The sequence below is a fragment of the Gopherus evgoodei genome, chromosome 16, assembly GCF_007399415.2.
Source record: "Gopherus evgoodei ecotype Sinaloan lineage chromosome 16, rGopEvg1_v1.p, whole genome shotgun sequence".
In the NCBI taxonomy this organism is placed as follows: Eukaryota; Metazoa; Chordata; order Testudines; family Testudinidae; genus Gopherus; species Gopherus evgoodei.
This window is the reverse complement of record NC_044337.1, coordinates 2,710,769-2,738,370: the sequence shown is the minus strand read 5'-3', so window position 1 is coordinate 2,738,370 and position 27,602 is coordinate 2,710,769. Positions and strand designations below refer to the sequence as shown.

The 27,602-nt window shown below is 46.2% G+C and overlaps 1 protein-coding gene across 5 annotated transcripts in view; it reads right to left on the bottom strand.

Annotated features, from left to right (window-relative positions):
* Positions 1 to 27,602, bottom strand: part of RABL6 (RAB, member RAS oncogene family like 6) — a 110,677-nt gene that overhangs the window by 38,245 nt on the left and 44,830 nt on the right. For 3 of the 5 annotated variants that reach the window (XM_030536108.1, XM_030536105.1, XM_030536106.1), the window contains 6 exons: positions 24,224 to 24,276; positions 22,444 to 22,535; positions 19,559 to 19,699; positions 18,146 to 18,251; positions 17,530 to 17,580; positions 7,639 to 7,742 (listed from right to left, as the gene is read on the bottom strand). In XM_030536108.1, the coding sequence (XP_030391968.1) occupies positions 7,639 to 7,742; positions 17,530 to 17,580; positions 18,146 to 18,251; positions 19,559 to 19,699; positions 22,444 to 22,535; positions 24,224 to 24,276 (547 nt within the window). The remainder of the gene's footprint in view (positions 1 to 7,638; positions 7,743 to 17,529; positions 17,581 to 18,145; positions 18,252 to 19,558; positions 19,700 to 22,443; positions 22,536 to 24,223; positions 24,277 to 27,602) is intronic. The other 2 variants (XM_030536109.1, XM_030536107.1) reach the window with 1 other exon arrangement.

Below are 27,602 nucleotides of genomic sequence, written 5' to 3'. Positions count from 1 at the left end.
CCAAGTTTCACACTGGAGGTCTGCTTGCGGTGCACACTCCAGCCCCAGACAGAGCTCTTACTTGCAGCACCAAACAGGCAGGTGCCCTCCTCCAGGAGCAGGGTTTCTCCAGTTGTGGCTTCCATGGTCAATTTCCTCCGCTGTGCTAGGGCCTTTCGGCGTGGGGCAGGCAAGGAAGGAGTCAGTTAAGCGGGGAGGGGGAAGTACAGAGTCCTCAGTGATAATGGTGGGGGAACAGAGGGAATACATGCCCCCCCAGCAGTGGGGGGTCCCTTCACTCACTGAGGGTCTTCAGCAGCACTGAAGGACCCGCCACCGACATGCCGTCAAAAAAACAGTAGGAAACCAGTTCTTAAGATTTTGGCAGCTCATCACTGCCCAGGAGTAAGGATCAGTGATTTGGTGAAAGCTCAAAGACTAATGTTGGGGCTGCGTCAGAGGCAAAGGCTGGGATAATGCCATCTCTGCACACTTTTACAGCCTCTGACAATAAGAGTCTATGGAATGATTAAGCAGTGCACATCTGGTCTGCATAAGCACCTGGAACACCTCCAAATCACTATGAGCAACAGCAATGAAAAAAATTTGAGAGCCATCAGGTGACTGGCTGCACACACCTCAGGAAAGTTGGAAGCTTCCATGAAACAATCAGACTACTGTTGTACTGCTGGAGGATCTAAGATCTTACAAGCATCATATAGAGCAGGGGTTCTCACAACAAAATTTTTGATGGCCTCAGAGTGCGGCCACCAACTCCTGCTGGGGGTTGCTCTCACCATTTTTCCTAAAATTCGTAATTAACTTTATGAAAAACAAATAAACATGCACATATATGTGCCAAAAATCACTGTAATTTATTTATTTAGGATTTTTTTTTTGCAGACTCAATATTAAAAATTATGTACAGCTGTCTATTATTTTACTAGACCTAAACAGAATAGAAACACAAATAAGGTGCTTTGCATGTTTGTCTTTTTTCTTGTTGTTTCTTTTGCTTTTTTTTTTAAGACTTGCTAGAGCACATCTGTTGTGAAAAGTGATATGAACAAACACAAATATCACTTTTCACAGCAGACTTACCCAGTCCCGGCAAGCCTGGGGACAAATGAAGCCCTGGATGGGGAGGTGGGTACAGAGACAGTGGGAGCACTGCAGGAGGCAGCAAGGGCCACGGTGATGGAGGAGAGGGATGAGACTGGGGCCAGAGCCTGCCACCGCGCGGCCAGGGAACGGAGCCTGAAGCACCACAGCTGAAGCATGCCACCCACCACCCAAGGGCTGAACCCTGACCCCACCGACCTGGGAAGGTGAGGAACTCACTGGCTGCATGCTTTTCCAGCTTTTGTCTCTCCAGATGGGGGCAGGGCCCAACCACTACTCAAAGCTCCTCCTCCCTCTCATCACAGCCCAGGCAGCTGTGGCCGCAAGAAAAGCCTTCTGGTGGCTGTATGCAGCCACGCTGACCGCATTTGAGAAACACTGAAGAGAAACTAGAGAGTCATTTCAGGATCCAGAAGATTAGAATCAATTAGAACTTTAAAAAGATGAGTTGCCAGAGGAAGAATAGCACACTGTTTGTGTTACTTGGGTACTTGAAGCCCTATCTGTATTTTGAACTGTCAAAGCTGCCCATTTTGGAATCAGTCGGCTTCATTCTGGGCAGGAGGCCAACTCCAGAGGGACATCGGAGAGGGGGGACTGAAAATACCATCTGTTTCTGCTGCATGAACAGAAGAACTTTAAAAGCAGCAGAGAAAGTGAGATGGCATTAAATAAAACGAGACTCACTTTTGTTGGTATCCTGACTATAAAGGGGATGGGCTCAAGTGCAAGGTTATGTTTCACAGATACCTATTTGTTCATCCACATATAGGCTGAAGCCTTTTCACAGTACAAAGGGTATATGCAGAAGACACGGTAAGTTATTTTCGGCATACAGATGTGAAACACACTGTATGAACGAAGTCAATGGGACTTGTCCTCCTCACTCAGGTGCTACTGAATATCCCACCCTATGAACTTAAGCTTAAGAACTGAACGGTGCCTGGTCCTCCCCAGTCTCACTTGGCACAGGTGCTCCCATCCGAAAGCAAGTGTGAAGCTGAGATCCATGCAGTGCTTGAAAGCTGGGTAGGGTCTCACATTAGTCTTACAAGCACCGCACAGACTGGTTGTGCTGAGCTTTCAAGTTGTATCATCAGCCCCCAGGATCTGAGACACGCAGTATATCCTTGGGACAAGGACATGGGTTTGTCTGGGGAGAAGAGTGGCAAGAGGAAGGTCAATATGTGCAGAAGGTGTTTCCTGTCGTCATGCTGGGCAGAAAAAGCTCTCCATGCCAGAGTTCTGATGTTGACAACTTTCCATACGAGAGTGTAGCACTAGACTGTCAACAGCAGCTTCCAGATTGGAGACACCCATCAAGGCATTTCTTTTCCTTACTTTTAGGAAACAACACTATGAACGACTGTGTCTCTACAGCTTTAGATGTGCTCTTTGTAGATGTGTAAACTTGCCTGTTTCAGAGCTACAGGGAGGCAAAAAACTCATCACTACTCTTCTGTTTTGCTTGCAGCATCACCACAACACTCTTGCCTCTCTTCTTACTCATGAGTAAAGCAGCCATCCTGAAATTATGCTCCTAAAATCCTAATATCAAACTATCCAAAACTGAAGTAAAGTAAAGACATCTTAGAGTGAATACAAACTATGATTTGAAGTACATTTGCTCTATTTGAGATTTGACTTTGGCAGAGGAGAGCTTCTCTCTAGTACATATCATCCTTGTGCTCCTTCCTGTGTTCCTCTTCTATATTTCAGTCCTTCCATTCTGGCCTGGATAAAAATGGCCACACTGTCCAAAAGCTGGCTCTGACTAATTCACTGTGAGTTAGGACTGAATAGAAGAGGGGGTTTTGCTGCAACTTTAAAGATGAATGGGCTCTGCAAGGAACAGAAATGCAACAGGAGTCGCCAACAGAGCAAGCAAAAAGTGGAAAAGAAAGGCCTATTAACAGCCTGCTCCTAAACCTCCAGGATTTGTGTTTATTTACAACTGAATAGAGAACCTAGTCTGAGGCCTTTCTGCTCTTTGTCTCTAACATAGTGTAATCTGTTTTTCAAACAGATTTTTCATGTGAGAAGTGCCTTTTTCAATGGTTAAAAAGGAGAATCATATTAATATACAATGTAGCATGAATCCTGTGGCAACACTCTACAGTCTCATCATTTAGCTTATTTGCATTAAGATTCTTTACTTTAAATTGAATGCAGGGCTGCTGAAAGGCACTGGATTGAGATCACAGAGACCCCTCCACTCCTGGCACCCAATTCCTATCGACTGCAAATTAGCTGGGAGTTTGGTGCCTGTCTTTGACAATATCCCCCAAGTGTCTTAAGTTCTCCAGTTTATCCATAGAACAGGTACAGCAAAGGCAAAGGCCCCTCCTATATACATCAGCCCTGACTGACAGTATCATTATCAAGGTATTGGAGGGGAGTTCAGCCACCAGGTCAGTTGTGATTTATTTATTTTTTTAAAATGCAGACCTGTCCACCACTGTCCACCACCCACTCCTCTGCTCCCAAGTTTCACACATGCCACCAATAATCTCACTGTAATAACTTTTGATTCATACCAACCTGGATCAAGAAATACTAAGATTTATTTTGGGGGTGAGGTCGGAGGGAGTTACATTGCTTTCCCAATGGGCAACAGCCAATTTAATCAGCTTATGTAGTTTAGAGAATGGTCTGACCCACTATGGCCATTCTTATGTTGGCATACAGAAAACCTCTTGTGCTGAAATCAATTAGCTGATCATTTGTGTAGATACTGAACAGTACTGGTGAGAGTGCACTCCCTTGCAGCTAGCCATTTCTCTGTGGCCACCATCAGCTCTACCTCCCGCATAGTTGGATGTAAAAACATTAGTTCTCTAACAGTGATTGTATCAGCTCTATCGGGTGGTGACCTTTTATCATGTTGAATATTTTAGTGAAAAGCCTTCAGTGATTCACTGTGTCATTCAACTGATAGATCGACAAACACTGTACCTGTTACCGTACCCTTTTCAAATCTATCTTTGGTGTATTGAATGATGTTCAGCAGCACCTGACTGGTGCCTGACTTGCCAAGGCAGAATCCATCTTGCTCTGGGATTAGGTGGTTTTCAATGCATGGTGACAGGTGGTTTAAGGTTCTGAAACCTTTGATGTTTGAGTCATTCAATGAGGAAGCAAACATTCCATGTTTCTTAGCTGGCTAATCACAACGCAAATAGCAAATTCTCAATGTCTCAAAAAATAGTTCACAAGCACCCCATAGGCTGAAAATATGTGCAGATAAATTGAATAATTCAAAAAGAACAGATACAGAATACAGGTTTCAGAGGGGTAGCCATATTAGTCTGTATCAGCAAAAACAACGAGGAGTCCTTGTGGCACCTCAGAGACTAACTAATTTATTTGAACATAAGCTTTCGTGGGCTAAAACCCACTTCATCAGCTGCATGGAGTGGAAAATACAGTAGGCAGATATAAATACACAGAACATGAAAAGACGGGAGTAACCTTACCAAGTGGGGGGTCAGTGCTAACGAGCCAATTCATATAAGGTGGAAGTGGCCTATTCTCAACAGTTGACAAGAAGGTGAATATCAAGGGAAAGAAAAATCACTTTTGTAGTGCTAATGAGGCCAATGCAACCAAGGTGGCCCATTTCAAACAGCTGACCAGAAGATGTGAGTATCAGCAGAGGGAAATTAGTTTTTGTAGTGACCCATCCACTCCTAGTCTTTATTCAGGCCTAATTTGCTGGTGTCCAGTTTGCAAATTAATTCCAGTTCTGCAGTTTCTCATTGGAGTCTGTTCTGGAAGATTTTTTTTGAAGAACTGCCACTTTTAAGTCTGTAATTAAGTGTCCGGGGAGATTGAAGTGTTCTCCTACTGGTTTTTGAATGTTATAGTTCTTGATGTCTGATTTATGTCCATTTGTTCTTTTGCGTAGAGACTGTCCAGTCTGGCCAATAGGGGCACTGCTGGCACATGATGGCATATCATCTTTTCAAGGAAAATTTAGGAACAGAAAAAGTGGCCAGACTCAACCCTGATAGTACTGGGAAGTGTAGTGTAAAGTCAGGAAGCAATCAAGGGGTGGACTGGTGGGGAGTAGGTGTAACAACAGGACAGAAAAGAGACTAAGAACAGGACAGAAGGAGACATGCAAATCCATATTTATCAGGTAAGTTAAAGCCATTCATTCTCTAGGGCAGCGGTTCTCAACCAGGCGTCCGGGGCCTCCTGGGGGGCCACAAGCAGCTTTCAAAAGGATCACTCTGGACCCTATCCCTACCCTCCTGTGTCTCTACCTCTCCCCTCTTAGTGTCATCTGCAAACTTGCTGAGGGTGCAACCCATCCCATCATCCAAATCATTAATAAAGATGTTGAACAAAACCAGCCCCAGGACTGATCCGCTTGATACCAGCTGCCAACTAGACATTGAGTTGTTGATCACTACTCGTTGAGGCTGACGATTTAGCCAGTTTTCTATCCACCTTATAGTTCGTTCATCCAACCAGTAAGAGATTGTTTTACTTTTAGTATTTTATTCACATAAGGAATCACCAAAAGAACCCTGCTGAGCAGTCCCAATTATTGGTTAAAACATTTCAAAGTCACGTTAAGTACAATTACACAGGCGAAGGGCAGTCAGCGTGGGCCCTTCCTGGCTGTTGAGAGGCAGCACTGTCTCATCAGCACGGCACCCCATACCACCCGAGTGCAGTTATTCTACCTGGCCAGGCAGTATTACTGACTAAGAACATTCGGGATACTTAGCAAAAGAGGGCCTCTGTATTTTCAGTGGCTGCCAACTGTTTGGAAAAGGGAATTGCAAAAGGTGTTGATACAGGCTGAGAGGTTGTCTAGATTCATGGAGTTTCTGCAAGTGTTTTTTCAACTTCCTACCACAAGATATTAGAAGATTGTAAACAAACCTGGCAGCTCTTTGGGGCATGGATCATCTTTTTTGTCTGTCCACACAGCACCCAGTACAATGGGGACCTGGTCTGGGGCCAAGGCTTTTAGGTGCTACCACAACACAATTAATAAATAATAGTCTTCAGTGAAAGGCAATATCCCTACAGCTCCTGTTGCCATGACACTAGAGTACTCTCTCTAGCCCTGGAAACACACCAGTTATAAAATACAGCAGGATGCTTGCTCCCTCTAGACTGATACCAATTATGGACAGAGTACACAGACCCCACCCTCAAAAAAACAGGGAAGGAACTGGTAGTACAGGCACCACAAATGAGTCCTTCGAGCATGGACAATACTGTAGCTTCTGCCCAGAAGAAAACAATATCTGCAGTGGCTAAGTGGGTCTCATTCAGCATCACTGGTTTTCCCTATAGCGATTTGTCCTGCTTTGAGCAGAGGGTTGGACCAGATGATCTCGAGGTCCCTTCCAACCCCTATGATTCTATGATAGGAATGCAGTATTTGGGAAATACTGTTTTACGTGTATATAATTGCCTTTTAGTTGAGTGACTCAAGGTGCTTTACGAACAAAAACAAAAAATACTGACCAAGGTTATGTAACTTAAAGCTTGATTCTATTTTGAAATGCAACTGTAAAATGGCATGGTGGAGGGCAGTTATGGTTTCCATGATCACCAAATAAATCTGCTTGTTTTACAAGAGTTTTTTTCTGACTACTAGTGCTTCAAATTCATTCCAGAACCTGAAAGCCAAGCTGTGTTCTGTCTGGCTTGCACATTACCACAATAAATACCCTGCAATTGGAAGTTACTGAACACAACTGTTGATACGCCCAAGTTTGAACAGAATCCAACTCATTCTCCAGAGCTGTACTGGCTCTACAAGGCTAACAGTAGAAACTCACTACAAGCAGGGAATTAAGTGGATATGACACTGAACAAAAAGGATGCACACTCTGAAATATGAGCACATTTTAATAAGGTTCTAGAACTACTGGCGAGATCAACAAAAAATATCCTAGTGTCTCAAAGACTAAATGAGAGCAAAAATGATTAGCCAGAAGACACGAACAACAAGCCTACTGCCAAAAGAATGCGACTGTTTCCCTGCTGAAGCACTAGAGTGCACTGTGAGCATTCCCTTCCACCATTAGAGGCTGGGACATACTCTTCTATAATCCTTGTAGCATGTGCCTCATTACTGCTCTGCCATTTCGTCTTACCCAGCTCCACCTCCATTTCTCTCCCCTCCCATAGGTCACATGTCTGAAGGGAATCCAAAGAACAAGCTTTGCATTGGAGAATCTCCTACACCTCTACCCCGATAGAATGCTGTCCTCGGGAGCCAAAAATATCTTACTGCGTTATAGGTGAAACCGCGTTATATCGAACTTGCTTTAATATGCAGGAGTGCGCAGCCCCGCCCCCCACCGGAGTGCTGCTTTACTGCGTTCTAGCCGAATTCATGTTATATCGGGGTAGAGGTGCATTTTACAAGAGAAATGAAATATCCAAACAAATACTAAATGATATCCATTGGACCGCTCATGGTTGATGTAAAGTGTAGTGCTGCCCAACAGACAAGAGCTACATAGAGTCCAGTAAAAAGGTTAGGAAGGAGGCTCAATGACATACATTTCGTAGTTTTGGTCCTCTGTCTCCTGCTGCACTGAGAGCTCTTCCAACGTGGCGTCAATATCTAGCTGGTTCGTCTCCAGCTGCCGTAGCAATGTCTCCCTCTGAAGAAAGGAAAATAAAACAGAAGTCTGAGCAGGAAAGGTCACTCTACAAGATATCTGGGAGCTGGCCAGTACAGAGACATCTTGTATCAGCGCTCATGTCACCACTCTACCCATCATAATGAATTAAACAGCAGCTAGGGCCCCCAGCAAAGCGTTCAACTTAAATAAAGGAATACAATGGAACGCAGAGGGGCAGAAACAAGGTGTTCATTCTGAAAGTCAGCATCCTCTGTTGCAAGGATGTGTGTCACGAACAGCGCTGTGCGTAGGAAAGTGCTGTTCATAAAGCAGCACTGTAATAGGCTACAGAGCAATAATATAAGAATTTCAAATAAAGAATTGCTTATAAGTCCCTTTGTGAAAGAATATACAAAATTATGCACCTCAGTGACATCAGTACTTTGCACCAACACTGTTTGCAGATTCTCTGGATACAGGAATACTTCATCATCACCATTAGGCAGTGTTCAGCTGGTGCAGTGAGTCACACATTTGCTTTCTAATGGGATTTAAGTCAGTCATTCAGCTGGATGACTATAAAAGAACGATGCTCCTATTAGTGCACAGATGCACTGAAGATTCTGACACCAAGGAATTCATTTCCCTTTACAGCAGACACAATGACTGCTTAAGAGAAGAGTCATTTCTAAGCCATCCCAGCACCTATCTACCTGGCCTTTCTTCTTTATAGCCAGGGCCCTATGTAACCTGCAGCCAAGCAATTTGCCACAGAACTGTGATTTGGAATCAAACCTCAGATTTTAGAAAGCTATGTTTCTAGTCAACATGGTTGTTAAAATAACCCTGTAAACACAAATTGAATATAAACCAGTGTGGCCAACTCTGAAATTTTACTTAGGAGAGTCACAATATTTGATATTTTATCTACAGTCATACCCCCTCCCCCTCCCCCTCCCAGAATCAAATTTAAGAATTTCAGCTTTCAGTTAAAAAAAAATAGAGTGTCTAGCCCTCAGAGTCGCAGAGGAGAGATTGAAACTATGACCTCAAGAACCAGAGGGCAAAGAAAAAAGAACCCAACATTTATGTATTTAAAATTCTTACGATTTTTAAGTCAGTCATGAATTTCAACACCTGGTTCATGTGTTTCCAACATTTGGGGGAGGCAATATTAGACAAACCAATGCAGTGTTGTCTTCCTGAATGTGGACAGCCTGAGGCCGTGTCTAAACTAGCAAGCTTACAGCTGAACGGATGCAGCTGCGCTGCCATGAGATCACTCATGAAGCCGCTCCATACCAGCAGGAGAGAGCTCTCCAGTCGACATAATAAAACCACCTCCACGAGCAACGGTAGCAGCTCTCCCAGAGATACAGGCCATGCACACTATCACTTATGCGGGCGAAACTTATGTTGCTCAGGGGGGTGTTTTTTCACACCCGAGTGACATAAGTTATGCCAACAACAGTGGTATAGAATCACAGAATCTCAGGGTTGGAAGGGACCTCGGCAAATCATCTAGTCCAACCTCCTGCTCAAAGCAGAGCCAATCCCTAGATAGATTTTTACCCCAAATCTCTAAATGGCCCCTCAAGGATTGAACTCAACCCTGGGTTTAGCATAGATATGGCCTGGGACAATGGCTCGGAAGGGTGAACAGCCCTACTTAACCCAGTGGTTTCTTAGCTCCAAAACAGAAAGACAACACTTTAAAATGTCATTAACTATTTCACTGCTGACTTCTTAGAAGAAACATCTTGCTAATGTGCTTGGTGAACAATCCCAGACTGTCACTGCAAGGCTTAAAGTCTCAACTGTCCCATACCCAGATGCTAAAATCTTCAGCTTCTGACTCCATACCATATGGGAAAATCCACCACCAGCAGCCTGCTTGCCTTCCCTCACCAACAAAATCAACCAAAAGCACCCCACACTGGGCTAGGTTTTGATAGTGACTGTTCAAACATGGGCTTCATCCATAATACACACAATTGGAATGTTGGTGTGGGTGGGTACAGCTTGCTCAGGAAAGACAGATAGGGAAAAAGGGAGGAGGTGTTGCCTTATATATTAAAAATGTACACACTTGGACTGAGGTAGAGATGGACATAGGAGCCGGAAGTGTTGAGAGAGTCTCTGGGTTAGGCTAAAAGGAGTAAAAAACAAGAGTGATGTCATGCTAGGAGTCTACTACAGGCCATCTAACCAGGTGGAAGAGGCTTTTTTTTAAACAACTAACAAAATCATCCAAAGCCTAAGATTTGGTGGTGATGGGGGACTTCAACTATCCAGATGTATGTTGGGAAAATAACACAGCGGGGCACAGACTATCCAATAAGTTCTTGGACTGCATTGCAGACAACTTTTTATTTCAGAAGGCTGAAAAAGCTACTGGGGGGAAGCTGTTCTAGACTTGATTTTAACAAATAGGGAGGAACTCGTTGAGAATTTGCAAGTAGAAGGCAGCTTGGGTGAAAGTATCCTGAAATCGGAGTTCACAATTCTAAGGAAGGGTAGAAGGGAGTACAGCAAAATAGAGACAATGGATTTCAGGAAGGCAGATTTTGGTAAGCTCAGAGAGCTGATAGGTAAGGTCCCATGGGAATCAAAACTGAAGGGGAAAAACAACTGAGAAGAGTTGGCAGTTTTTCAAAGGGACACTATTAAGGGCCCAAAAGCAAGCTATTCCGCTGGGTAGGAAAGAGAAAATACGGCAAAATACCAGCTTGGCTTAACCAGGAGATCTTGCATGATCTAAAAAATAAAAAGGAGCCACATAAAAAATGGAAACTAGGACAGATTACAAAGGATGAATATAGGCAAACACAGAAATGCAGGGGCAAGATTAGAAAGGCAAAGGCACAAAATGAGCTCAAACTTGTTACAGGAATAAAGGGAAACAAGAAGATTTTTTATCAGTACATTAGAAGCAAGAGGAAAACCAAGGACAGAGTAGGCCCACTGCTCAATGAGGAGGGAGAAACAGTAACAGGAAACTTGGAAATGGCAGAGATGCTTAATGACTTCTTTGTTTCAGTCTTCACCGAGAAGTCTGAAGGAATGCCTAACATAGTGAATGCTAATGGGATGGGGGGTAGGTTTAGAAGATAAAATAATAAAAGAACGAGTTAAAAATCACTTAGAAAAGTTAGATGCCTGCAAGTCACCAGGGCCTGATGGAATACATCCTAGAATACTCAAGGAGCTAACAGAGGAAGTATCTGAGCCCCTAGCTATTATCTTTGGAAAATCTTGGGAGATGGGAGAGATTCCAGAAGACCGGAAAAGGGTAAATATAGGGCCCATCTATAAAAAGGGAAATAAAAACAACCCAGGAAACTACAGACCAGTTAGTTTAACTTCTGTGTTAGGGAAGATAATGGAACAAGTAATTAAGGAAATCACCTGCAAACACTTGGAAGGTGGTAAGGCGATAGGGAATAGCCAGCATGGATTTGTAAAGAACAAATCATGTCAAACCAATCTGATAGCTTTCTTTGATAGGATAACGAGTCTTGTGGATAAGGGAGAAGCGGTGGATGTGGTATACCTAGACTTTGGTAAGGCATTTGATACAGTCTCGCATGATATTCTTATCAATAAACTAGGCAAATACAACTTAGATGGGGCTACTATAAGGTGGGTGCATATCTGGCTGGATAACCGTACTCAAAGGATAGTTATTAATGGTTCCCAATCCTGCTGGAAATGTATAACAAGTGGAGTTCCGCAGGGGTCTGTTTTGGGACCAGCTCTGTTCAATATCTTCATCAACGATTTAGAAGTTGGCATAGAAAGTATGCTTATTAAGTTTGCGGACGATACCAAACTGGGAGGGATTGCAACTGCTTTGGAGGACAGGGTCAAAATTCAAAATGATCTGGACAAATTGGAGAAATGGTCTGAGGTAAACAGGATGAAGTTCAATAAAGATAAATGCAAAGTGCTCCACTTAGGAAGGAACAATCAGTTTCACACATACAGAATGGGAAGCGACTGTCTAGGAAGGAGTATGGCAGAAAGAGATCTAGGGGTCATAGTAGACCACAAGCTTAATATGAGTCAACAGTGTGATACTGTTGCAAAAAAAGCAAACGTGATTCTGGGATGCATTAACAGGTGTGTTGTAAACAAGACACGAGAAGTCATTCTTCCGCTTTACTCTGCGCTGGTTAGGCCTCAACTGGAGTATTGTGTCCAGTTCTGGGCACCGCATTTCAAGAAAGAGGTGGAGAAATTGGAGAGGGTCCAGAGAAGAGGAACAAAAATGATTAAAGGTCTTGAGAACATGACCTATGAAGGAAGGCTGAAGGAATTGGGTTTGTTTAGTTTGGAAAAGAGAAGACTGAGAGGGGACATGATAGCAGTTTTCAGGTATCTAAAAGGGTGTCATCAGAAGGAGGTAGAAAACTTGTTCACTTTAGCCTCTAAGGATAGAGCAAGAAGCAATGGGCTTAAACTGCAGCACGGGAGGTTTAGGTTAGACAGAAAAATGTTCCTAACTGTCAAGGTAGTTAAACACTGGAATAAACTGCCTAGGGAGGTTGTGGAATATCCATCTCTGGAGATATTTAAGAGTAGGTTAGATAGATGTCTATCCGGGATGGTCTAGACAGTATTTGGTCCTGCCATGAGGGCAGGGGACTGGACTCAATGACCTCTCGAGGTCCCTTCCAGTCCTAGAGAGTCTGAATCTATGAATTTGAAGCATGAGAAGAGGGGGGAGGGAGAAAGATGTCCCAAGTTTTACCCTGAACTGTGAAGTCGTTTTAATAATTCCCTAACTTTCAACATTCCTTCAAGTTGTCTGCTATGAGAATGAACTTGAGGTTTAATTTTAATAATCCATAGGCTATTTTTACTTCACATATTAGATCAGAATGGGGAATGTTGCATCATTCAGCACAGGACAATCTCTAATAGCCTAAAATGCAAGCGAGTGTAGTCTACAGACCAAAAACCTAGTGAGAAGGCAAATGTTTTGTGAACAGTGGAATCTGGTCACCAGCACACATGCTGTTGTTGCGCACGCACGCACACTAAACCAGGGGTCTCAAACTCAAATGACCATGAGGGCCACATGATGACTAGTACATTGGCCCGAGGGCCACATTACTGACAGCTCGCCACTGCCCTCGGCCCCGCCTCCACTCCACCCCTTCCATGAGGCCCTACCCCCTGCCCCACCTCTTCCCACCCCTTCCCTGCCCCCATTCCAACCCTTTCTCTGAAATCTCTACCCCAACTCCGCCCCCTCCCTGCCCCAGGGGAAGCAGGAGGGGTGTGGCAGGGGCTCAGGGCACGGAGTTGGGGTGTGGGGTGCAGGAGGGATGAGAGGTGCAGCAGGGGGTTGGGGTGCAGGGTACAGCACAGGGTCGGGGTGCAGCAGGGAGCTCAGGGCAATGGGTTGGTGCAGCAGGGCGTCAGGGCAGAGGGTTGGGGTGCAGGAGGGGCGCGGGGTGCAGCAGGGGGCTCAGGGAAATGGCTCAGGGTGCAGGGTCCAGCACGGGGTCGGGGTGCAGCAGGGGGCTCAGGGCAATGGGTTGGTGCAGGAGGGGTGTGGCAGGGGTCAGGGTGCAGGATGTGGCAAGGGGCTCAGGGCAAGGGGTTCAACTACAGGAGGGGCTCGGGGGGTGAGCTCTGGGCTGGCGCACACTCAGGGCAGGGCAGGCTCCCTGCCTGCCTGCCCCCTGCGCTGCTACAGAAAGCGACTGGAACGTGGGGGAGCAAGGGCACAGATTTGTGTGTTGCTGTTGCTTCAGGCACCGCCCCTAGCATCTCCCATTGGCCGGGAATGGGGAGCTGCTGGGGGCAATGCCTGAAGCAACAGCAACACACACCCCTGCATCTCTCTTCCCGCACCTTCTTTCCGCTTCCCGGAGCAGCGCAGGGGCAGGGCAGGCAGGGAGCCTGGGGGACTGAACTGCTTTCTGGAGTTAATCAGTCCAGCTCATGGCAGGCAGCTGATAAATAAGTGAGGAGACTGGGCTGCTGGAGGGGACTTGCTTTATATTCAGAGTATGAGTTTCATCCTCTGCTCTCGATACAAAATTCAGGAGTAAGATGAAGACAGGGAAAAATAATTTAAGACTAAGCCACACCACCACATACCAGACTGGACGAACACTGGTCCTGTGAGAGACAGAGAGAGCAACCTGGGATACAATTAACTAATCCACCAAGAGCTGTGGGACGTTATGTTTAGGTACATGACAAAACAAGTCACTATCAGGCAGAATGGCTGACTAAACTATTTGCCTTTTGCACTTGAGAGATTTCCTCTCCTTTACCCTTCTTTGTAAGGCAGAGAAAGGGCAGTTAATTTTTTTTAGAGACTTTGAGTCTCTGTGCAAGCAAGGACAGCATCACCATGGGCTAAGTCTAGTGCACACTCATCACATGCTGTTCTCCAACGTGTTACACTTCCTCTCTTTAGTGACCCAAAAGGGCCCACTCCTGCTCCCACTGAATCCAAAAGCAAGATTCCCATTAGTACAGCAGGAGAAGACAGAGACTTGGAGTGACTGAGCCACATAATTTAGTGGTTTGTGTTGGAACGGTTCCAACCTTTCCCAAGAGACCGGTTACAAATACAGGTGACAAAGGAAACACTCACTGTGTGGTCTCTGAGCTTTGGGACAGGAAGTGCTGCATTCAAAATCCTGCATATGTTTGTGAGAGGTAGCTGGAGAGCATGTCAGTGGCCTGACAGACTCTGACAAGCACTGAGAAACAAATTTAGAGCTGAGGAAAGTGAAATTCCAAGTACCTTCGTAACGTGGCATCAACTGGAGTCTGTCCATCTTAGCCTTATAATGACAGGGAGAGATCAAAGTTGATCAGCTGCAGGCTTTTAGTGCAGGATCCAAAGATATCTGCATGAATTTTTACCTAACAATGATGTAAGTGTGTATGCCAATCAATCAAAGTTTTGCCTCTAGCCCAGTGTTTCTCAAACTGGGGTCGCCGCTTATGTAGGCAAAGCCCCTGGCGGGCCGGGCTGGTTTGTTTACCTGCCCCATCCGCAGGTCCGGTTGATCGCAGCTCCCACTGGCGGCGGTTTGCTGCTCCAGGCCAATGGGGGCTGCTGGAAGCAGTGGCCAGTAAGTCCCTCGGCCCGCGCCACTTCCAGCAGCCCCCATTGGCCTGGAGCAGCGAACCATGGCCAGTGGAAGCTGCGATGGGCTAGACCTGCAGATGGGGCAAGTAAACAAACCAGCTCAGCCCACCAGGGGCTTTCCCTACACAAGCGGTGGCCCCAGTTTGAGAAACACTGCTCTAGGCCTCGTGACAGAGCAGGATCCTGCTTGAATCCTCTCCCACCCTCAGCGTGGAGCTAACAGCTGAGGCAAAGAGTCTAGAGTAGTTGGTAAAACATTAACTTGTTTCACCTCTTCATACATTAACTCTGGATTTGTGTTTCAGGTATTGCTGCAGCCAACTGCACCCAGCACCACACTCAGGCCATGTCTACATCTAAAATTTTGCAGCGCTGGTTGTTACAGCTGTATTAGTACAGCTGTATAGGGCCAGCGCTGCAGAGTGGCCACACTTACAGCAACCAGCGCTGCAAGTGGTGTTAGATGTGGCCACACTGCAGCGCTGTTGGGCGGCTTCAAGGGGGGTTCCGGGACCGAGAGAGCAAACCGGGAAAGGAAACCAGCTTCGCCGCGGTTTGCTCTCTCGGTCCCGGAGCCAGCCAGCAAACCGCAGGGAAGGAGACCTGCTTGCTCGGGGTTCCGGGACCGAGAGAGCAAACCGGGAACGCCGCGGTTTGCTCTCTCGGTCCCGGAGCCAGCCAGCAAACCGCGGGGAAGGAGACCTGCTTGCTCGGGGTTCCGGGACCGAGAGAGCAAACCGGGAACGCCGCGGTTTGCTCTCTCGGTCCCGGAGCCAGCCAGCAAACCGCGGGGAAGGAGACCTGCTTGCTCGGGGTTCCGGGACCGAGAGAGCAAACCGGGAACGCCGCGGTTTGCTCTCTCGGTCCCGGAGCCAGCCAGCAAACCGCGGGGAAGGAGACCTGCTTGCTCGGGGTTCCGGGACCGAGAGAGCAAACCGGGAAAGGAAACCAGCTTCGCCGCGGTTTGCTCTCTCGGTCCCGGAACCCCGAGCAAGCAGGTCTCCTTCCCCGCGGTTTGCTGGCTGGCTCCGGGAACGCGAGAGCAAACCGGGAAAGGAAACCAGCTTCGCCGCGGTTTGCTCTCTCGGTCCCGGAGCCAGCCAGCAAACCGCGGGGAAGGAGACCTGCTTGCTCGGGGTTCCGGGACCGAGAGAGCAAACCGGGAACGCCGCGGTTTGCTCTCTCGGTCCCGGAGCCAGCCAGCAAACCGCGGGGAAGGAGACCTGCTTGCTCGGGGTTCCGGGACCGAGAGAGCAAACCGCGGCGAAGCTGGTTTCCTTTCCCGGTTTGCTCTCTCGGTCCCGGAACCCCGAGCAAGCAGGTCTCCTTCCCCGCGGTTTGCTGGCTGGCTCCGGGACCGAGAGGGCAAACCGGGAAAGGAAACCAGCTTGATTACCAGAGGCTTCCTCCTTCCACGGAGGTCAAGAAAAGCGCTGGTGAGTGTCTACATTGCATTACCAGCGCTGGATCACCAGCGCTGGATCCTCTACACCCGAGACAAAACGGGAGTACGGCCAGCGCTGCAAAGAGGGAGTTGCAGCGCTGGTGATGCCCTGCAGATGTGGACACTCTCAAAGTTGCAGCGCTGTAACTCCCTCACCAGCGCTGCAACTTTCTGATGTAGACAAGCCCTCAGTGAACTGTACTGGATGACATCTCTAGTGAACAGAGGAGACTCGGAATGCAAGTAGGTCGTCTCAAGCACCTCACCCATCTGAGCAATGGCTACTCAATCTTAGCCCCACAGAGACTGACTAAATCACATTCTGTGAGCTTCCACGTAAACAGACATTAATTGCCTCTTGGCTCGGTTCAGTTACTTTATTACACTGAATTGTTTAAAGATTGTTATTAAGCAACCTTATTTGCTTTAATTCTCAGTTACATAAATCATGTACATTAAGTTTGTTTTTTCCTCAGCATATGTAAATAAAAAGTCCCTTAAGATCCCCTCTCACTAAATCAGCTGTTAAGCACAGACAAAGCTATGAAAAACTTGAGCACTTTCTGGTAATGCCTCCATTTAAGACAATCATTCCACATATTGACAGGGAAGAGTATCGTTATGAACTGTGATCAGAAGCCCAGTGAGGCTGGCAGAAAGCCCATGCTGGTGCTCCAGATCTACCTGAGGAGAAAGGGGAGACCCGTAAGACTGCATCTCCAGCAGTAACGTGGGAACAGGTTATTCTGCGTGGGTTTTGGCAGGATGGCACTTTATTGTAGAAACTGAGGCTACGAACCTCAAATAGCTGTACCACCAGACTGCAGCTTTAGGGATTTGGACATTCTCTGCTGAGTGCAGAGATGAGTGCAAGTGTCAGATTTATACAGCTTCTCCTGGGAGAATTTACTATCTAGCTGGATTTCACTGTGTTCTTATACTAAGCTTTCTTTCTTTGCTGGGTTTGCTTTACAGACCACTGAATTGATGACAGACATTAACTGAGCTTTAGTCAGTCAGACTAGCATTTGAGCTATGTTTGTTCTTCTAGACACACATATGTACACAAAATGTGTTCTTTAAAGTGAATGTAGTGCTGACGAAAGATGCTAGAGTATGATCTGAAGTCCTCTGACCATGGAGAGGGTACAGCAGTAGCAGTGCCACCAGACCACACACTTCCCCTCACTATGCCAGCAGGACCACAGTCCCTGTGGGATACAAGATATTTCAGCCACCATGGCCCATTCAGTCCTTGCCTCTCTGATGAGACTGCCAACAAGGGGGAGAGATTTCCAAGATGCAGGTACCTGTCCAAAAGAACCAGACAGACCACTGAACAACCATCTCAGAGTCAAGATCAGTGGCTACTGCCAAAGTGGGCTTAATTTCAATTGATAATCAGGACACAAACAACTCTTCATACACCCCGTAAGCCACTCAGTTCACTGGTAGACATTTTCTTAACCAAGTTTTAATTACTTGGTCACATAAGAAAAGTTTGTATATTAGCAAAAATACATGTGTGTTTAACAGTTTAGATACCATTTTGACTTGGTGGCCTATTAGCATTGCAATGTACATATTTACTCCTGCGCATCTGTTCATTGCATGGTACTGACCCTTGGAACCTTTATACATCGCTAAGAGTATGCTTAGGTAAATAAGGAAGAGCACACCCTTCACCAGCAGTGACACATTGCAATCATGGGAAACAAAATGCCCAGTCACTTTTGTTAACAACACTCTCCTGAAAGCAACAATCTGTCCAGGCTCCTTTGACAACTGAAAAGCAGAACATTACAGAAAAAGGATCCCCACATGAGTTCCTTGGAAAGGGTAGTTCTCCCCACCATGTAAATCCCGGACTCTTACCTGCAGTTGCAAGAATGGGATGTTGAAGAATTTGTGCAGGTACTTGAGGCCAAAACTGTTCTTCATGGAAGATTCAGCATAGCGAAAATAAGACGAGCCAGGAGGTCTGTTCCCAATCAGATGAGTAGAGAAAAGAAAATTACACAGAGACTGACTGACTACACACACAGCAGAGGCATGTGCTGACTTCTATCCCATGAGCAATCCTCATCTCCCAGGCAAATCTTCAACCTCAAGAGTTGGGCTGACAGTTCATCCTGCTGGGGGCTCATTATTTTGCTTACAGCTCATAAGGAGCCAAATTAACTCTTTCTCCCTTTAGAAGGCTGATAGGGAAAGGCTTGCACGCAGCTGTTGTGCTATCGTGTCATGCAACTGACAATATGAACTGCTCTGCTGGGACACTAGGCCAATGTTTTACTGAATCGAGTATTTCACAGCTGTACAAGTGCGTTTCTTACAGCACATTTTTATTTCTAATCCTATAAACAGACCTAAATGAAGATATTAAAAACCTCAGCACTGGGCATTAAACTTACATTAGTTCACCTTGGATAATGGTGTGTTTAACATGAATAAACGTGGCTGTAAAAGAACTGGTACGAAGCCATTCTTTGTGATGGATTCCATTTCTACATGTCTGATGTACGCATGAGTGAGTGAGAGACTTTGCAAGAAAACCTGTTACACAAAAAAGCTTTTGTAAAAACCACTCTCAGAAGGAGAAAGGCAGGATGAGGTCGACTGACCGATTCCTACCCAACAAGGGCAAGAGCTATAATTAAAGAGAGCTCAGGGACAGATTCAAAGAAATGCCAGAGTACAGGCTTGGCAGGCAGTTGGGAGAACACAGCCTGCAAGCGATCAGGATCTGTACGTAGTCTTGCAGTGGGGATGCTCAATCTCTAGGGTGTGGGAGAGAGGGAGAAAAAGGTAGGGGCATTATGCTGGTTTCGGAGCATGGGTGTTCATGGAACAGTTTGGGGGGGGCGGGGGGGCGGAGATGTAACATTCAAAATCTTTCAGCAAGAAAAAAAAAAACACCCAAAAGGAAGGGCTGAAGTACAATTCCATTTGGACAGCGCTGTTCTGAAAGGCCTGCACCACAGGGACTCCCTGCTATTCACTGGCTCTAGAAACTGAGAATTCCCCCCACCGCCCCGCAGTGCAGGCCTTTTACGTTCAGTAAGAACACCATAGAGTGAGCAGAAAGCCCATTATAAAGCAACAATATACAGGGATATCAAACCCAACCTGATGAGAAGGGGTTTGGATGACCAGGGAAGGGAGCAATTCAGTGGTGCACACATGTCTGGAAGAGAACAGCAATGCTGTTAACTGGGGCTGGATTGCATGGAAAAGGAGTGGAGTGCCGCTCTCCCAGAAAGCCAGTACGGTGCCAACCCTGTTTACCTGTTCAGATTATCAATGAACGCCCGCATGTCATCTGGCAGGATGACCCTGTGCTCTCCCATATCACGGTAATTCCCAAGCACACACACTGGAACATGGGTGGGCACTTTAGGAAGCTCCCTCAATATGTAGTTAAATGTCCTTTATCAAATAAAAGGTGAAACAAAAAATTAGTGTGAGCACACGTGATGGGTTAGTTGTTCTCTAAGCAATATTACTGCACTTACAGCTTACATGCACACAATGGAAACTAGCACATAGAAAAGTTGCAAAGCAAACAGAAAAATCCAAAATCCAAATCTCACATGTGAGTTTCCTCTGAGGCCCACCTACAAACAACACTGAGACACATTCTGAGGTAATATTGTTATTTCACAGAGACTCATTCAGAAGCAAAACAGTCCAATTACCTCAGGCCTGTACCTTGAGCAGGGACCCACATAAAACATTCTAGGAGAAGGCTACACTCTGCACTATTGTGTGAGGATAGGGAGAATATTCTCCTCACCCTGTTGGTGATTGGGATTATGCCCTTATTTTCATCAACGCTAGTACAAGTTACTCCAGGGGGAATTCTGCACCACCGCGCGCAGGAGGAAAGCATGTCCCCACTGCAGATTTCTTTGCTTCCCTGCAGAAAGTGACAGGGAAGCTGCACTGGGGCTGGGGTGGGGGTGGGGCGGCGAATGCCCACGGGTGTAGCTTGGAGGGGCACTGCCCCCAAAACAGAGGCAAAGTATGTGGGGGGGCACACGGAGTCATGTGCTAGTGCCCACCCACCCGCCTTAACTTCTGCGAGCGCAGAGCTGCCTGGATGCTGCCTCCTGAGTCCTAGCGCTGGTTGTGCTTGCCTTCTGGGTGCTGGGATCCATCCTGTTTTCTGTACAATAGTGAGTGCCCATGGTGGGGAAGGTCAAGGGGGAGCATGGTGAGGCTGGAGGAAAGAGGCAGTGGGAAAGGAGAGGGATAAGAGAGGGGAGAGGGTGGGGTAGGGGGAGAGGATGGGGAAGTGGGGGGGGGAGAGCAGGAGCCCAATATGCAGCATTCCCTCAGCAGCAGCTGCAGTTGGGGCTCCCCCATTAAGCAGATACATTGAACCCCCACCCAATAGCATACACACAGCCCCTGGACCACCCTGATGAGCCCCCCAGACACGCACCCCACTGAGCCCCAACCAACTGCACCCCAACCCCACCTCCCTCACATCCAGACCACCCCCTGCTAAGTCCCAACCCCATTCACCTGGACCGCCCTGCAAAGTCCCATTGCCTCTGCACCTGGAACCCCCCAACAAACTCCTGTGTATTCAGATCCCCACACTGAGCCACCCACACCTAGACTCCCCCCCACAGAACCCTCTTCCCCTCACTAAGCCCCTCTACACTTGGATCCCCCTAGGCTGAGCCTGCCTGTCTACCCACACCTGGTGTGCCCAGTGCAGAGGCCAGGTTGTTTCTGAGACAGGGTTGGCTCTTGCACTGTGTTACAGTCAGGTGTAGCTTCACCGCCAAGTCCCTGTTTGGGGGTGGAGGGGCTGCAGGATGATCTCCCACCTCAGTGCAACCAGTGGCCTGTGAACCTCATTGCTAGGCTAGAGCCTCCACATCTATTTATTGACAAATAAATTTGCAGAATTTTAAAATATTGTACTCAGAATTTTTAATTTTTTGGTGCAGAATACCCTCAGGAATAGGAAGTACAATTCTTACACATAGCTTAGCACGTTTGCTGAGTCTATTTGCCTTGACAATTCTCTGTGGCAGTGAGTTCCACAGGTTATATGCTACATACAGAAATATTTCCTTTGATCCACTTCAGGTTTATCATTTTAACTGAGGGCCCTCCTTGTCTTGTCCTACTAAGGAAATTGTGTTTAAGTATCCCTGTCTTGCAGACATACAAGCCAGTACATACTGTACCAATACAGAGAGTCTAAAGTTGCATGATCTATATCCCAGTGTCTAGACAGGTTGATCTATTATACTGATGAGCAAGATGGCTTTAGTGCCTGTCCTTCATTTACTTTGAAGTGCTGGAGTGCAGAAGTCTGCCAAGAGCTCTAATGAAATTAAAGAGCATACCAAAGCACACTGCATCTGGAGGTGAGGCCTATGGAAGAGTTCCAGCAATGGGTAACCCTCTCCCATTAGGGCTTCACATATTTCTGCCCGTAGGGTTCATGGCACCTTTTCAGCCAAAGGACAGCAATTCTCCCTTGTAAGCTGAAGGCGCCAGTGGCAGTAGTTTGGGCCAATCAATGCCCCTGACACACCAGGACTACTCTGTTTTCCCCTTCCCCAGTTCCTGTCACCCCTGCACTCCTTACTTCCACCTTCCCTTCCCATCCCTGCTTCCACGTTTCCTCTCCCTTAGCGGAGGGGATAAAAAGAGCCCAACAAATGAAATCCCAAGCTGTGTCCACAGAGCACCTACAAACCCACATTTCTCTATTGCCCTTGGGCTTTCTTCCATGTTCCCAGCTTTCACCTCTCCCATTAGATATTATGCCTACACTTGAGACTGGAAGCTCCTTGGAGCAGGCACTTTTTCATCTACCTTTGGAGGTGCTCAGCATACTCTGGGTGCTGGATGAATAACATTTGCAAAAGGCATTTTCTGCTTGTTTCCCTTAGTCTGCTGCACAGTAGGGATTACAGATCAGTGGACATGGAGGGAGACAGCTAGTTCAGAACAGATCTGAATTGTGTTTTACAGGGGAATAGATTAAAAACAGGCCAGAAAATAATGCAAAATTATTTTAGGTACCAGGAACTTGTTTCAGCTCATTGGACTGTTGTGTGTCTACAAATCACAGGATCTAAAAATCATTTGTTTTGATTAAACAAGCAAGACTCAAGCTGCCTGCATCACTGCTCCTTTCTTACCACTGCTTGGTGATGTCGAACATCATCACTACTCCATTGCAGTTCTTATACACATCAAGAAACTCCGCATCCAGAGCCATCTCTGACTCTGCCTGGAAATAGAAAGACACAATCTGTAAATCCATAGCTCTTACAGCTTCAGACTTGTATGAAAAACAACTGGTCTCATGAAGAATCCCAAAGTTTCCAATGGGAGTATTCCCAAACAAAAGAGCACCACTGGAATTCACAACTTCACTAGAACAAGGCTTCTCCAATAGTTCACTGTTTACACCGCCTGAGTATGCAGGATCTGAGAGCTGCCAGCGTTCTGTGAAAAGCCATGTGTTTGATTCAAGAGAGGAGGAGTATTTTAGCACTTGCAATCTCATTCTCCTCTCCAGCCCATCACCCCAGATTCCCTCTTGACAAGCTGATTCCATAGACAGCTACAGGATACAAAAGACAAAACATATCTAGAGTAAAGCAACTCCCTTTCTTGTTCCTTTCCAAACCTGTTTGCTGTGCTGCGCACTGCTGATCTGTATAGCCAGAGAGTGTCTTCTGCTGCACCTCCCTCCCCTCTGTAGTGAGACTGGCATTTTCTAGCAGCAGTATTTTTATCAATAGTACATTTTACCGCATTAAGATTGTTTTCAAAATTCAGTATTTGCCATCCTAATTGCAAATTTGCAGGGTCTCATTACAGTCTTGTACCTACAGCATGGTTACATTTTATTGTGCAATTACCCTCCACTCTAATGGCACAGCAGCTGTATGATTTGCTTTCATACATAGCTTTACACTTGGAATGTGGGCTTAGAATTTATGACTGAGCATTTCATGGGGGAAACACCTGAATCAGAGGAAGTCTCTTTATCTATGTGCTAGCAGGGAAGTTACTAGATTGAGAACAAATTAACCCCTTCTATACACCACCCATATTGGCCCACTGATTTCAACAGAACGGTTAAAGAGCATAAAGTGGGATACTTCTAATTCACTGGGCCCTGCAGGGCACCATCATGTGACCAAGAGTAACGAAGCATTTAAAGAATTACAACAGAATAAGTGAGCAGACTTCAAACCAGCCTTTCCTGAAAGGGGAACACAATGGGATTTTTGTGAAAGAAACTCTGTAAGTGCATCTGGGATCAAAATGCTGTCTGGGGAGACAGGCATCACATGTTCTGTCTTCATGTTTATACACGTCGTGCACAACAGCAAAGCTGCTGTGAAGAGGGCATGTGCTCCCTTCAGTGTGCTCCCATTACAATATTTGGCAGTGATACTTCCCTTTCTACCTGCTGATTTCAAAATGCTTTAAAAAGGTGTGTGATCATCTTCCCTGTTGTACAGATGATCAGCTAAAGGCATCACATTAAGTGATTTGCCTCAGATCACACAGTGAGTCAATGACGAGCCCTGGAAAGGAACCTTGGTCTTCCTGTGCTGGTTCTATCTCCCTCTTGTCATCAGAACCCAACAGATACAATGCCACACAGTGAACAATGGAGGAATTTCACCCCAAACGGAGGGCGGAAACTGCCAACATCGCTGCAGAGTCAGACTCTCCATGCAATGCACTGGAATAAAAAAAAAAAAAAAAAAAAAAGAGCTGGCGCAGCCTAGTGCCTCAGACTGGGCGCAAGTTGTGGCCGATGTGTCAGCTGATCACTCTGACTGCAGATATGAGTGCAAACTACATCCAAACTTTTACACAAGAGATTGACAGCTGACAACATGCAATCACTTAACAAGAACAACAGGGAGACATACTTGTATCTCAAAGGTGGCTCACCTCCTGAGGGTCGTTCTCCAGTTTCAAACCATCTCCACGTTTTTTGCATTTTCCTTAGAAAGGAGAGAGAAAGTAATATAGTTAAGCCAACCTAACCCCCGGTGTAGACAGCACTAAGTCAAGGGGAGAATTATTCTGTTGACCTAGCTACCAGCTCTTGGGAAGATGACGGGAAAACCCTTCCCATCGCTGAAGTGAGTGTCTACACTGAGGAACTAAGCTGCACAGCCGGAGCATTTCTAGTTAAGACACAGACTCAGGAGACTACGTGTGTTTGATGGTGATTTCCCAGTAGCAGGTTTGTCCTTGAATAGGATACAGTGTTTTGCATCCTACATTTAAAGGAGACCCACTTCTTTCTATAAGCTTGGTAGAGGGGGAGTCAGCCAGCCTTGAGGGGAAATACTATCAATAGAAGGAAAGCCTACTGCAGCCCTTCTGGCAAACCACCAAAAATGAGTGAAAGAACAAAAGCCTGGGGCCTGCTCTCTGTAAAGAAAGAGAAGAGGCTCTGACTGTTTCACCTTTTGTTCTTGCTTGCACTGGAGAAGCACAGTGCAACAATACCTGACAACTGAATTGCACAATATAGCCAACTGCAAAGGGGCAAAGATTTCAGCATGCAGCCTTCCCAGGAAAGGCTATGAGAGCTACGTGCTGTTGCACAAACCTGAAGCAAACAGTATTATGAATGCTTTAAATATGGCTTCAGAGAATCCATTAGGTGCTTTGATTTGAACTGCTGTAAGAGAATTTAACATCCAAAATAATTAGGGGCAAATGAGACAGACTCCTGAGGAAAGACAAAAAAGCTAAAACCATGAAACTTGCCTAAACCCTAAAGGACGATTGTGGTGGGGAGAAGGGGAAGGAGAAATATGAAATATGTGAAGGGAAGGCCGGGAAGAGACTGCGCAAAGGGAATCTTATGGCAATTTATCAGATGCACCAATCCAAAGGTCAGAACACACTCTAGAACAGAGGTCAGCAACCTTTCAGAAGCGGTGTGCCGAGTCTTCATTTATTCACACTCTGATTTAAGGTTTCGCACGCCAGTAATACATTTTAATGTTTTTAGAAGATCTCTTTCTATAAGTTTATAATATATAAACTAAATTATTGTATGTAAAGTAAATAAGGTTTTTAAAATGTTTAAGAAACTTCATTTAAAATTAAATTAAAATGCAGAACAGATGAAGAACCCCATCCATACGCCATTTTATGCCTAATAAATGTAAGTGATAGGGCAGGAAAAGCTTAATAAGGCCTGGTCTACACTATAGAGTTAAGTTGACACAGGGACAGCTCATGGTGGCTGTGGGGTGGGAGGTTGGCTCCAGCACTAAGCCCCGTGGCAGCGGGTAGGGGTGGGGGGTTGCAGTGGTGATCCCCACGGGGGGAAAAAGGGCCTGCAGTGGTGAGCCCTGCGGCAGGGCTGACAGCCCCCACACTGCCCCACTTAAGTTGCTGCAACTATTCCTGGTGAGGACACGCATCACCATGGCCAGCTTTAGGCCAGTTCCCCCAGTTCCGCCGGGTATTCCAATTGGGCGCCGCGGGTCATAAAGCCAGCTCTGCACTTCACCTGCAGAAAGAGGGTAGTGTAGACATCAAAAACCACAGAATTACTGTGGTGGCTGTAAGTCAACCTAATTTGCGTTGATATAATTCTGTAGTGTAGACAAAGCTTAGGATCTATTGGGCTGTGGAATCATCCCCCAAGAGAAGGGAAGACACAGCACTCGACATTTCAGAATTCGACTGGACAAAAAACTAGAAAGTGTACTACAGACGCCCCCCGGCTTACGCAAAGCCGCACTTACGGAAAAAGTTCCGTAAGCTAGAAATAGGTTTTTTTGGTTTTGGTGTAATAGTTGGGTATACGTTTCTGACTTATGCAAATTTTGAGTTACGCAAAGTGTTTCGGAGCACAAGTCGGGGAGTATCTGTACCAGAAAACAGTCCTTCAGTACACTGACTCATCTGGATTAGCCTTTGGACAAACAGTCTTCTTATTGAGGAAGGTCACAGAAGTTAGAGAGTACTGCCAAAATACAATTTTTGTATACCAAAAAAAACCAAAAACCTCAGCCTCTTTCTGTCTTGGATAATATACAAACATCCTTATAGGAATTCATCCCTTTACGCTCACTCAATATTCACTTTTTAAAAAGCTGTTAAAACTTTTGCACATATCCTGAGAGGAATGTGAACATTAGGGCTTGTCTATACATGGACACTATTGCAAAATCAGCCAGTGTGAATTTAACAAACAAAAGCTATTCTATACTGGCTCCTAGCGTGGATACTCTTATTGTGCACTAAGACTACTTTTTCGTGGTTGAGCTTAATCTAGCTATTCTAGGTATTTCCCCATGTAGAAAAGCCCTTACAGGAACTCAGAAACTAGGAAATGCTCAATTAAGAAACTGCTTCTTACACTGTAACTCTGCCCCATAGGGATGACAGCACCTTGCTGTATGGTTCTTTTGAGTGTGGGGAACATATGCCTCAATTGCAGGAATCAAATGGCATGGAATCCTCCAATGCATTGTTAGCGTCTATTTGCAATTGTGCAGCTCAAAACTAAGAGGCAGGTTTATGTATCCAATGTGACACAAAAGCAATTAGCTCCCATATCAAAGCTTCTACGCAGGGCATGTTAAGGGTCCCATAGGGCTGTATTTAAAAGGAGTCATTTGGCATTGTGCGGAGTACTGAGAGAAGGGCACTTTTTGCTAGGGAGAGAGATGGTACCTGTGATGTTCCTAGCTCCCACTGTCCAAGGGTTAAACCAGCATTACATCATGTGACAAAGTTCCTCCTCTGCCTTGGTGGGTTCTGCGCTTCCTGGTGGATTTGTTGCCTCAGAGGTTTTAGGCAGTCCTCAGCTTGGCTCCTTTTGTTAGTGGCACAAACCTGCGGTTCACTTGGCTAACCTCATCACTGGCCAGCATGGGGAAAAGGAGGAGGACAATCCCCGCAGTCTCTGCTGGCCCATGTAATGGGTCGGGGGACAGGCCAGAGACCTTCCCCTCTGCTGGGATCCACAGTCCAGATGATCTCCTCTCATTTCAAATAGGCAGTTGGGGGGGAACCTCTACTCCAGGTTCCAGCCCAGGACCCTGTGGATTGCAGCTGTCTTTAGTGTCTCCTGTAACAGCTGTGTGACAGCTACAAGTCCCTGAGCTATTTCCCCATGGCCTCCTCCAAACACCTTCTTTGTCCTCACCACTGGACCTTCCTCCTGATGTCTGATAACACTTGTACTTCTCAGTCCTCCAGCAGTACGCCTACTCACCCAGCTTCTTGCTTACCTCTTGCTCCCAGCTCCTCGCATGCCCCTCACTGACTGCAGTGAGGCCGTTTTTAAATCAGG